The 13,782-nt window shown below is 40.3% G+C and overlaps 1 protein-coding gene across 1 annotated transcript in view; it reads right to left on the reverse strand.

Moving 5' to 3' along the window:
• The window catches only part of cntnap5a (contactin associated protein family member 5a), a 195,916-nt gene that overhangs the window by 13,754 nt on the left and 168,380 nt on the right, over positions 1 to 13,782 (reverse strand). The window contains 3 exon segments of the mRNA XM_051958577.1: positions 6,507 to 6,620; positions 6,623 to 6,706; positions 6,785 to 6,872. Of these exon segments, the coding sequence (XP_051814537.1) occupies positions 6,507 to 6,620; positions 6,623 to 6,706; positions 6,785 to 6,872 (286 nt within the window).

The following is a 13,782-nucleotide window of genomic DNA, read 5'->3' on the forward strand; positions in this document are numbered from 1 at the left end:
AGGCAGCATCATGACGTGAAGCACGGTGGTGGCAGCATCATGACGTGAAGCACGGTGGAGGCAGCATCATGACGTGAAGCACGGTGGAGGCAGCATCATGACGTGAAGCACGGTGGAGGCAGCATCATGACGTGAAGCACGGTGGAGGCAGCATCATGACGTGAAGCACGGTGGAGGCAGCATCATGATATGAAGCACGGTGGAGGCAGCATCATGATGAAGCACGGTGGAGGCAGCATCATGACGAAGCACGGTGGAGGCAGCATCATGACATGAAGCACGGTGGAGGCAGCATCATGACGAAGCACGGTGGAGGCAGCATCATGACATGAAGCACGGTGGAGGCAGCATCATGACGAAGCACGGTGGAGGCAGCATCATTACGTGAAGCACGGTGGTGGCAGCATCATGATGTTAAGCATGGTGGTGGCAGCATCATGATGAAGCACGGTGGAGGCAGCATCATGATGTGAAGCACGGTGGAGGCAGCATCATGATGTGAAGCACGGTGGTGGCAGCATCATGACGTGAAGCACGGTGGACGCAGCATCATGATGTCAAGCATGGTGGAGGCAGTATCATGACGAAGCACGGTGGAGGCAGCATCATGTGAAGCACGGTGGAGGCAGCATCATGATGTGAAGCATGGTGGTGGCAGCATCATTACGTGAAGCACGGTGGAGGCAGCATCATGATGTGAAGCATGGTGGTGGCAGCATCATGACGTGAAGCACGGTGGAGGCAGCATCATGACGTGAAGCACGGTGGTGGCAGCATCATGACGTGAAGCACGGTGGTGGCAGCATCATGACGTGAAGCACGGTGGAGGCAGCATCATGACGTGAAGCACGGTGGAGGCATCATCATGACGTGAAGCACGGTGGAGGCAGCATCATGACGTGAAGCACGGTGGAGGCAGCATCATGTGAAGCACGGTGGAGGCAGCATCATGTGAAGCACGGTGGAGGCAGCATCATGATGTGAAGCACGGTGGAGGCAGCATCATGATGTGAAGCACGGTGGTGGCAGCATCATTACGTGAAGCACGGTGGACGCAGCATCATGATGTTAAGCATGGTGGTGGCAGCATCATGATGAAGCACGGTGGAGGCAGCATCATGATGTGAAACACGGTGGAGGCAGCATCATGATGTGAAGCATGGTGGTGGCAGCATCATGACGTGAAGCACGGTGGACGCAGCATCATGATGTTAAGCATGGTGGTGGCAGCATCATGATGAAGCATGGTGGAGGCAGTATCATGACGTGAAGCACGGTGGAGGCAGCATCATGTGAAGCACGGTGGTGGCAGCATCATGATGTGAAGCATGGTGGTGGCAGCATCATGATGTGATGCTAAAACTGACTAAATACTAACAGTCCCTGGTTTTTCCCATCTACAGGCCCTACATGATGTTCAGGATCAGTTGATGTAGACAGAAGCTCCTCTGGTAGACCTCCATCTGTTCCTCCACCGGTTCCCATCGGTGTCTCCATAGAAACCCAGCAGACATTCAGACAGACGGTGATCTAAAAGTTTAACAGTCTGCTGACTGGCCCCGCTGCTAAACTTTGATTTCTTTTAAGAGGCTACAACGTGAACCTTGAAGCAAAGTTTGTGAAGTGGAGCTGCTGCTTTCAGATCTTTTATCCGGGTTAGATCCCCGTGAATCCAGCAGCTGAACGTGTGAACAGTCCATCTTTCATCTCCTCCACATCATCTCTGCTGAACTCTGAAACATGTGGCTCTGGTTTGATCTAAACACGTCAGCTACGAGCTAAAATAAGAGATTAACTAGTGCTGCAGCTCAGTTTTAGTTATTTTATTGTGAAATGTCAGCTGACTTGATGTATTGAAGCAAAGATGGAAAGAACAGTAGCAAAACAACATGTTTAAGACTCTGCAGGCTGAAAAAAATAATGCGTTTGATGATGTTTTCTGTCTCTTTCCTGGTTCATCTGACTGGAGTTTGCACTTTGGGAATCTATAGTAACAGGAACGAAAGACCAAACTTCTAGACTTATTGGTAGATTTGGTCACATTTATGTAAATAAATGATTTTAAAATAAATCCTTTTGGACAATTTGGGTGATTTTTGAGTTATTTTGTCCAAATTTTGATTCTTTTTGGACAAGTTTCTGTCAATGTGTGCCACATTCTAAACCGTTTTGGACAAAATTTTGTCATTTTAGGGATCGTGGGCAATTTTTAAAATCCTTTTGAACAATTTGCTGAATTTTTGAATTATTTGTACAAATTTTAGTCATTTTGGAGAAATTTTGATTCATCTCAACCTAATTCCAAACAGTTTCGGACAAAATTTTGTTATTTTTAAGCAAGATTTTTGAATATTATGGAAGTTATTTTGAACAATTTTTGAGTTCTTTTCTGCAACTTTTGAGCAATTTTGGACGATTCATTCCAGTTATATTCCAAACAGCTGTCGATAAGATTTTTATATTCTGGGAAAGTTCAGACCAATTCTGGACATTTTCATTAACTTTCAAATAGTTGTGGAATTTTGTCAGTTTTGGGGAATTTTTAAAATCCTTTTGGACAATTTCTGTCAATTTGGGCAAATTTTGAGTTATATTGTGCAAGAAGCATGTGGAGAAGAATCGATTTATTTCTGCCACATTTCCAACATTTTTGGATCAACTTTTGTTATTTTAGGTAAAGTTTTTTTATATTCTGGGAAAAATCAGAGTAATGTTGGACAATTTCTGTCAATTTGGGCAATTTTTGAGATGTTTTGTACAAACTGTCTGCCTTAAATGTCTCCTTTGCTGCTGTAACGATGCAGATGTCCCCACTGTGTGATTAATAAAGGTTTATTATGTGGTATTACTGTGTTCCAGGTGTGTTTTACCTTGCAGAGTGTGTGACTAATAAAGGTTTATCCTGTAGTTTTACCTTGCAGAGTGTGTGACTAATAAAGGTTTATCCTGTAGTTTTATCTTGCAGAGTGTGACTAATAAAGGTTTATCCTGTAGTTTTACCTTGCAGAGTGTGTGACTAATAAAGGTTTATCCTGTAGTTTTATCTTGCAGAGTGTGACTAATAAAGGTTTATCCCGTAGTTTTATCTTGCAGAGTGTGACTAATAAAGGTTTATCCCGTAGTTTTACCTTGCAGAGTGTGTGACTAATAAAGGTTTATCCTGTAGTTTTATCTTGCAGAGTGTGACTAATAAAGGTTTATCCTGTAGTTTTATCTTGCAGAGTGTGACTAATAAAGGTTTATCCCGTAGTTTTACCTTGCAGAGTGTGACTAATAAAGGTTTATCCCGTAGTTTTACTTTGCAGAGTGTGACTAATAAAGGTTTATCCCGTAGTTTTATCTTGCAGAGTGTGACTAATAAAGGTTTATCCTGTAGTTTTACCTTGCAGAGTGTGTGACTAATAAAGGTTTATCCCGTAGTTTTATCTTGCAGAGTGTGACTAATAAAGGTTTATCCTGTAGTTTTACCTTGCAGAGTGTGACTAATAAAGGTTTATCCTGCAGTTTTATCTTGCAGAGTGTGACTAATAAAGGTTTATCCTGTAGTTTTACCTTGCAGAGTGTGTGACTAATAAAGGTTTATCCTGTAGTTTTACCTTGCAGAGTGTGACTAATAAAGGTTTATCCCGAAGTTTTACTTTGCAGAGTGTGACTAATAAAGGTTTATCCTGTAGTTTTACCTTGCAGAGTGTGACTAATAAAGGTTTATCCCGTAGTTTTACCTTGCAGAGTGTGACTAATAAAGGTTTATCCCGTAGTTTTACCTTGCAGAGTGTGACTAATAAAGGTTTATCCTGTAGTTTTATCTTGCAGAGTGTGTGACTAATAAAGGTTTATCCTGTAGTTTTACCTTGCAGAGTGTGACTAATAAAGGTTTATCCCGTAGTTTTACCTTGCAGAGTGTGACTAATAAAGGTTCATCCTGTAGTTTTACCTTGCAGAGTGTGACTAATAAAGGTTTATCCTGTAGTTTTATCTTGCAGAGTGTGACTAATAAAGGTTTATCCCGTAGTTTTACCTTGCAGAGTGTGACTAATAAAGGTTTATCCTGTAGTTTTATCTTGCAGGGTGTGTGACTAATAAAGGTTTATCCTGTAGTTTTATCTTGCAGAGTGTGACTAATAAAGGTTTATCCTGTAGTTTTAACCTTGCAGAGTGTGACTAATAAAGGTTTATCCTGTAGTTTTTACCTTGCAGAGTGGTGACTAATAAAGGTTTATCCTGTAGTTTTATCTTGCAGAGTGTGACTAATAAAGGTTTATCCTGTAGTTTTACCTTGCAGAGTGTGACTAATAAAGGTTTATCCTGTAGTTTTATCTTGCAGAGTGTGTGACTAATAAAGGTTTAATCCCGTAGTTTTACCTTGCAGAGTGTGACTAATAAAGGTTTTCCCGTAGTTTTTATCTTGCAGAGTGTGACTAATAAAGGTTTATCCCGTAGTTTTATCTTGCAGAGTGTGACTAATAAAGGTTTATCCCGTAGTTTTATCTTGCAGAGTGTGACTAATAAAGGTTTATCCCGTAGTTTTATCTTGCAGAGTGTGACTAATAAAGGTTTATCCGTAGTTTTATCTTGCAGAGTGTGTGACTAATAAAGGTTTATCCTGTAGTTTTACCTTGCAGAGTGTGGACTAATAAAGGTTTATCCCGTAGTTTTATCTTGCAGAGTGTGACTAATAAAGGTTTATCCTGTAGTTTTATCTTGCAGAGTGTGACTAATAAAGGTTTATCCCGTAGTTTTATCTTGCAGAGTGTGGACTAATAAAGTTGATCCTGTAGTTTTATCTTGCAAGGTGTGACTAATAAAGTTTATCCTTAGTTTTACCTTGCAGGGTGTGTGACTAATAAAGGTTTATCCCGTAGTTTTATCTTGCAGAGTGTGACTAATAAAGGTTTATCCTGTAGTTTTACCTTGCAGGTGTACTAATAAAGGTTTATCCCGTAGTTTTACTTTGCAGGGGTGTGACTAATAAAGGTTTATCCGTAGTTTTACTCTTGCAGAGTGTGACTAATAAAGGTTATCCTGTAGTTTTACCTTGCAGGTGTGGACTAATAAAGGTTTATCCCTGTAGTTTTACCTTGCAGAGTGTGGACTGAATAAAGGTTTAATCCTGTAGTTTTTACCGTTCAGGAGTGTGACTAATAAAGGTTTATTCCCGGTAGTTTTGAACCTTTGCACGAGTGTGACTAATAAAGGTTTATCCCTGTAGTTTTACCTTGCCGAAGTGGTGGACTAATAAAGGTTTATCCTGTAGTTTTACCTTGCGGGTGTGTGCTAATAAAGGTTTATCCTGTAGTTTTAATCTTGCAGAGTGTGACTAATAAAGGGTTTAATCCGTATTTACTTGCAGAGTGTTGACTATAAGGTTTCATCCGCTAGTTTTATCTTGCAGGGTTGTCTGACTAATTAAAGGTTTATCCTGTAGTTTTACCTTGCAGAGTGTGGGACTAATGAAAGGTTTAGTCCGTAGTTTTACCTCTGCAGAGTGTGACTAAATAAGGTTTATCCCTCGTAGTTTTACGCATTGCAGGGCGTGTGCTGAGCTAATAAAGGTTTAATCTGTAGTTTTACCTTGCAGAGTGTGACTAATAAAGGTTTAATCCCGTAGTTTTACCTTGCAGAGTGTGACTAATAAAGGTTTATCCCGTAGTTTTACCTTGCAGAGTGTGGACTAATAAAGGTTTATTCCTGTAGTTTTACCTTGCAGAGTGTGACTAATAAAGGTTTATCCTGTAGTTTTATCTTGCAGAGTGTGACTATAAAGGTTTATCCTGTAGTTTTATCTTGCAGAGTGTGACTAATAAAGGTTTATCCTGTAGTTTTATCTTGCAGAGTGTGACTAATAAAGGTTTATCCTGTAGTTTTACCTTGCAGAGTGTGTGACTAATAAAGGTTTATCCCGTAGTTTTACCTTGCAGAGTGTGTGACTAATAAAGGTTTATCCTGTAGTTTACCTTGCAGAGTGTGACTAATAAAGGTTTATCCCGTAGTTTTACCTTGCAGAGTGTGTGACTAATAAAGGTTTATCCCGTAGTTTTATCTTGCAGAGTGTGACTAATAAAGGTTTATCCTGTAGTTTTATCTTGCAGAGTGTGACTAATAAAGGTTTATCCCGTAGTTTTACCTTGCAGTGTGTGACTAATAAAGGTTTATCCTGTAGTTTTACCTTGCAGAGTGTGACTAATAAAGGTTTATCCTGTAGTTTTATCTTGCAGAGTGTGACTAATAAAGGTTTATCCTGTAGTTTTATCTTGCAGAGTGTGTGACTAATAAAGGTTTATCCTGTAGTTGTACCTTGCAGAGTGTGACTAATAAAGGTTTATCCTGTAGTTTTACCTTGCAGAGTGTGTGACTAATAAAGGTTTATCCTGTAGTTTTACCTTGCAGAGTGTGACTAATAAAGGTTTATCCCGTAGTTTTACCTTGCAGAGTGTGACTAATAAAGGTTTATCCCGTAGTTTTACCTTGCAGTGTGTGACTAATAAAGGTTTATCCTGTAGTTTTACCTTGCAGAGTGTGTGACGTGGACTCGGCCAGAGCTCCACAGTTGGACTGGACCAGCGGGCCTCTGATGGTGATCAAAGAACTGCCCCGGTTGGTGAGCGCCGCCTTCAGGGGGCGACGTGGTTGAACTGGACGGAGGACAGGCAGCCGATGAAGCCTTTAGACGCCGCCTGCAGCACCTCCTCGTTCAGGTTCTCCATCCCTGAGAACAGAGGAGCTTTCAGAACAGGAGAACCACAGCTGCAGCGTTTTCTTCTTCTTCTAATGCCCCGAACACTACTGGTGACCTTCCCCAGCGTCAGCGATCTGATCAGGATCAGCTCCGCATCCGATGACAGCGTGTACTTTCTGTGGACGTCCTGGTCGATCTGGTGGAGTGGAGACAAATCAAATAACAAGGCGGTTACAAGAAACCCAAAGTGCAACCTCTCAGAGCGGTAGATAATGGTGTTTTCACGGTGGAGGAGCTGCTGGATGCTTTGGACCTGCTGACTCAGACGCATCGCTTAACATGATGAAGAGCAATAAAGCTGCAGGACTCGCCTACCGACCGCCTGCAGAGAGCATTTACAGACCAGGACAGATTCCATTACATCAGGAGAGCGATTCCAACACCTTCTCTCACTGAAATTCAATTTTACCTTCAGAGCATGTACGATCAGCCAGAACCAGCTGATTAATTTAATGTGCTGCACGTAGGCAGGATTATATGATCCGACTGGACATCAGATGGACAGGAAGAGATTTATACTGACTAAAAGCATGAAAAGTGAACACATATTAACGCAAAATGACCGCAAAGACACACAATCACTGGAAAGAGAATAAAACCGACAAGAAACATGCAAAATGAACACAAAACTAATGCAAAATGACCAGTAACGGGTGCAAAACTAATGCAAATGGAGACAAAACAACTTCAAAGACACAATAAACTGCTCAAATAAGCACAAAGAGCCATGAAACAGCAACAAAAATACAATAAATCCCACAGAGAGACACAAAATGACCAGGAAAAGAATAAAAAAGGTGCAAAAGTTATAAAAACATACACAAAAAAGCAAAAACACAAATGACCACAAAGAGATTAAAACTGACTAAAAAACAAGATGCAAAATTAATGAAAACAAACACAAAACAGCAAAAACACACAAAATGCCTCAGAAAGACATTAAAAGTTACTAAGAAACACACACAGTGAACACAAATGAATGCAAAATGAACAGAAATTAATGCAAAACAACAGCAAAGACTCACTAATTGCTCACAACAAGCACCAGGAGCTGCGAAACAACAGCAAAGAAACACAAAAAAAAAACTACAAAAATACACAAAATGACCAGAAAGACAATAAAACTGACTATAAAAGATGCAAAATGAATGAAAACTGACAAAACAAAGTGATTCCAAACGTCAGACGGGTCGACTCTGCACTGAATCGATCGTTTTGCGTAATAAAAAATGACATTTCTCTGCCATCGAGAAGAGTTTTTCAGACAGAATGATAAAAAGCTAGAAGTGTTTCTAAAGTCGGTGTCCTTTAAAACGGTGAGGCCACTAGAACCAATTAGTAAAGGTCAGCAGGAAAACGTTTGGCTCACGTCCAGAGGTTTGAATGTCCTGAAAAGGCCAAGAGGCAAAAACTATGTCCAGAATCCAGCCCTGAGACGACGATAAAAGGATGCAGAAACTGAACTTATCCACACCAGAGATCAGAGGGTTTAAAAGACATCGAGTCAAATTATAAAAGCAAATTAAAAAAAGAGAAAAAGAACATTTAGTGAAATAAAACCAATAAACATGATGTGTCTGATTAAATCATCACAAATTAAAATAAAGTCATCTGAGAAACTCTAAATGTGCAAATAACATAATTATCCTGCAGATAAACTGTGATTAAAATGTGAAATTAAATACGGTGACGTAGAAGAGCCCAGCGGGAGAAGAAAAGACAGTCCAGAGCATTAAAAAAGATTCAAAATGACCAGAAAGACACACAAAATGAGCAGGAAGACGCACAAAATGACCAGAAAGACGCACAAAATGACCAGAAAGACGCACAAAATGAGCAGGAAGACGCACAAAATGACCAGAAAGACACACAAAATGACCAGAAAGACACACAAAATGACCAGAAACACACACAAAATGACCAGAAAGACGCACAAAATGACCAGAAAGACGCACAAAATGACCAGAAAAACGCAAAAAATGACCAGAAAGACACACAAAATGACCAGAAAGACACAAAATGACCAGAAAGACGCACAAAATGACCAGAAAGACACACAAAATGACCAGAAAGAAGCACAAAATGACCAGAAAGACGCACAAAATGACCAGAAAGAAGCACAAAATGACCAGAAAGACGCACAAAATGACCAGAAACACACACAAAATGACCAGAAAGAAGCACAAAATGACCAGAAAGACACAAAATGACCAGAAAGACACAAATGACCAGAAGGACACATAAAATGACAAGAAAGACACAAAATGACCAGAATGACGCACAAAATGACCAGAAAGACACAAAATGACCAGAAAGACACACAAAATGACCAGAAAGACGCACAAAATGACCAGAAAGACACAAAATGACCAGAAAGACACAAAATGACCAGAAAGACGCACAAAATGGGCAAAAAGAGATAGAACTGACTAATATACATGCAAAATGAACACAAATCAATGCAAAATGATCAGAAAGACACACAGAATGATCAGAAAGACACAAAATGATCAGAAAGACACACAAAATGACCAGAAAGACACAAAATGACCAGAAAGACACAAAATGACCAGAAAGACACACAAAATGACCAGAAAGACGCACAAAATGGGCAAAAAGAGATAGAACTGACTAATATACACGCAAAATGAACACAAATCAATGCAAAATGATCAGAAAGACACACAGAATGATCAGAAAGACGCACAAAATTATCAGAAATATGCACAAAATGACCAGAAAGACGCACAAAATGACCAGAAAGACACACAGAGTGACCAGAAAGACACAAAATGATCAGAAAGACACACAGAATGATCAGAAAGACGCACAAAATTATCAGAAATATGCACAAAATGACTAGAAAGACGCACAAAATGACCAGAAAGACACACAGAGTGACCAGAAAGACACAAAATGACCAGAAAGACGCACAAAATGACCAGAAAGACACAAAATGACCAGAAAGACGCACAAAATGACCAGAAAGACGCACAAAATGACCAGAAAGACACACAAAATGACCAGAAAGACACACAAAATGACCAGAAAGACGCACAAAATGACCAGAAAGACACACAGAGTGACCAGAAAGACACAAAATGATCAGAAAGACACACAGAATGATCAGAAAGACGCACAAAATTATCAGAAATATGCACAAAATGACTAGAAAGACGCACAAAATGACCAGAAAGACACACAGAGTGACCAGAAAGACACAAAATGACCAGAAAGACGCACAAAATGACCAGAAAGACACAAAATGACCAGAAAGACGCACAAAATGACCAGAAAGACGCACAAAATGACCAGAAAGACACACAAAATGACCAGAAAGACACACAAAATGACCAGAAAGACGCACAAAATGACCAGAAAGACACACAGAGTGACCAGAAAGACACAAAATGACCAGAAAGACGCACAAAATGACCAGAAAGACACAAAATGACCAGAAAGACGCACAAAATGACCAGAAAGACGCACAAAATGACCAGAAAGACACACAAAATGACCAGAAAGACACAAAATGACCAGAAAGATGCACAGAATGGGTAAAAAGAGATAAAACTGACTAGAATACATGCAAAATGAACACAAATTGATGCAAAATGACCAGAAACGGATTAAAACTGACTAAAAAGCACACAAACAACACAGAAATGGATGCAAAATGACTAAAGATACACAACATGGCTAGAAAGAGATAAAAATGACTAAAAGACGCACAAAATGATCAGAAAGAGATACTATTGGACGGCAGGGAGACAAAAAAAAAAAAAAGCTTAATAACCCAAACTGACTCAATGCAAACAGACAAAAAAACATTTTACACACACAGGAGCGTTACAAGACAAAAAATGGCTGCAAAGACACACAAAATGACCAGAGACAGATCAAAACAAATATTTAAAAGACAAATAAAAATAAAACACAGTTCTGTAGAAAACCGAACTGATTAGGTCTCTAGAAAGTGTTTCATAAAGACGACAAATGAGCTGTTTTTACAACAACATTGAGTTTGCTGCCATAGAGTAGGAAAAACAGGTAAACATTTTATTTAAGACCCTGCAATCACAGAACGAGGCTGATTTTATGAAAGGAAATCACTCAAACTGATTAATCAAACAATCTAAATAGCTGCTGATTAATTTAATAGCTGGAAAAATAATCAGTTACTTCAGAAACTATCACAGCTCGACTTAAATGTTTAAATCTTTATTTCACATTTTACTAGAAGTCTGATCTAAACTAACTGACATCATGTTGAGATGAGGAACCCAAACAAACACAGAGACACACAAAACGATGACAGACACACAAAAAAGACCAGAGAAACACAAAGAAATGAACAGATACAGCGGCAAATATTCGGATCTCAAAATTAATATTTGGATATGCAAAGCCCTACAAACAACTGCGCAGACACACAAAATGAGCAGAAAGTGATTAAATCTGGTTGAATTAGAAGTAACATGACCATAAACAGATGCAAAATTGCTTAAAACAAGCACCAAGAGTCACAAAACAGCCACAAAGAAACACAAAACACTGCAAAGACACAAAAATCAACCCCAGAGAAACAGAAGGAAATACAGAGAAAAATGTAAAATGAGCATAAATAAATGCAAAATGACTGCCAAGACACACAAAATGAGCAGACAGGGAAGCAAATCGAGAGAGAAAATAGAGGCCAAATCAGCAGAGACAGACGATAAAACCAGCGGTTAGACACACAAAAGAAACTCTGAGGGCAAAATGGCCGTAAAGACACACAAAACAATTACAAAGAGACACAAAACTATTACAAAGATGCAAAACAACTGCAAAGAGACACAAAACGACCACAGACGCAAAACAACCCCAAAGAGACACAAAACAACCCCAAAGAGACGCAAAACAACCACAAAGAGACGCAAAACAACCCCAAAGAGATGCAAAACAACCCCAAAGAGACACAAAACAACCCCAAAGAGACGCAAAACAACCCCAAAGAGACACAAAACTATTACAAAGACGCAAAACAACTGCAAAGAGACACAAAACAACCCCAAAGAGACGCAAAACAACCCCAAAGAGACGCAAAACAACCCCAAAGAGACGCAAAACAACCACAAAGAGACGCAAAACAACCACAAAGAGACGCAAAACAACCCCAAAGAGATGCTTAACAACCCCAAAGAGACGCATAACAACCCCAAAGAGACGCATAACAACCCCAAAGAGATGCAAAACAACCCCAAAGAGACGCAAAACAACCCCAAAGAGACGCAAAACAACCCCAAAGAGACGCAAAACAACCCCAAAGAGACACAAAACAACCCCAAAGAGACGCAAAACAACCCCAAAGAGACACAAAACTATTACAAAGATGCAAAACAACTGCAAAGAGACACAAAACAACCCCAAAGAGACCCAAAACAACCCCAAAGAGACGCAAAACAACCCCAAAGAGACGCAAAACAACCCCAAAGAGACGCAAAACAACCCCAAAGAGACGCAAAACAACCCCAAAGAGATGCAAAACAACCCCAAAGAGATGCAAAACAACCCCAAAGAAATGCAAAACAACCCCAAAGAGATGTAAAACAACCACAAAGAGACGCAAAACAACCCCAAAGAGACGCAAAACAACCCCAAAGAAATGCAAAACAACCCCAAAGAGATGTAAAACAACCACAAAGAGACGCAAAACAACCCCAAAGAGATGCAAACAACCCCAAAGAGACGCAAAACAACCCCAAAGAGACGCAAAACAACCCCAATGAAATGCAAAACAACCCCAAAGAGATGTAAAACAACCACAAAGAGACGCAAAACAACCCCAAAGAGATGTAAAACAACCCCAAAGAGACGCAAAACAACCCCAAAGAGACGCAAAACAACCCCAAAGAGATGCAAAACAACCCCAAAGAGACACAAAACTATTACAAAGATGCAAAACAACTGCAAAGAGACACAAAACAACCCCAAAGAGACGCAAAACAACCCCAAAGAGACGCAAAACAACCCCAGAGACGCAAACATCCCCAAAGAGACGCAAAACAACCACAAAGAGACGCAAAACAACCCCAAAGAGACGCAAAACAACCCCAAAGAGACGCAAAACAACCCCAAAGAAATGCAAAACAACCCCAAAGAGACGCAAAACAACCCCAAAGAGACGCAAAACAACCCCAAAGAGACGCAAAACAACCCAAAGAGACGCAAAACAACCCCAAAGAAATGCAAAACAACCCCAAAGAGACGCAAAACAACCCCAAAGAGACGCAAAACAACCCCAAAGAGATGCAAAACAACCACAAACAGATGCAAAACAACCCCAAACAGATGCAAAACAACCCCAAAGAGACGCAAAACAACCCCAAAGAAATGCAAAACAACCCCAAAGAGACGCAAAACAACCCCAAAGAGACGCAAAACAACCACAAAGAGACGCAAAACAACCCCAAAGAAATGCAAAACAACCCCAAAGAGACGCAAAACAACCCCAAAGAGACGCAAAACAACCCCAAAGAGATGCAAAACAACCACAAACAGATGCAAAACAACCCCAAACAGATGCAAAACAACCCCAAAGAGACGCAAAACAACCACAAAGAGACGCAAAACAACCGCCAAGAGACGCAAAACAACCACAAAGAGACGCAGAACAACCACAAAGAGACGCAAAACAACCGCCAAGAGACGCAAAACAACCACAAAGAGACGCAAAACAACCACAAAGAGACGCAAAACAACCACAAACAGATGCAAAACAACCCCAAAGAGATGCAAAACAACCCCAAAGAAATGCAAAACAACCCCAAAGAGACGCAAAACAACCCCAAAGAGACGCAAAACAACCCCAAAGAGACGCAAAACAACCCCAAAGAGACGCAAAACAACCCCAGAGACGCAAAACAACCCCAAAGAGACGCAAAACAACCACAAAGAGACGCAAAACAACCCCAAAGAGACGCAAAACAACCCCAAAGAGACGCAAAACAACCCCAAAGAAATGCAAAACAACCACAAACAGATGCAAAACAACCCCAAACAGA

The sequence above is a fragment of the Acanthochromis polyacanthus genome, chromosome 14, assembly GCF_021347895.1.
Source record: "Acanthochromis polyacanthus isolate Apoly-LR-REF ecotype Palm Island chromosome 14, KAUST_Apoly_ChrSc, whole genome shotgun sequence".
In the NCBI taxonomy this organism is placed as follows: domain Eukaryota; kingdom Metazoa; phylum Chordata; class Actinopteri; family Pomacentridae; genus Acanthochromis; species Acanthochromis polyacanthus.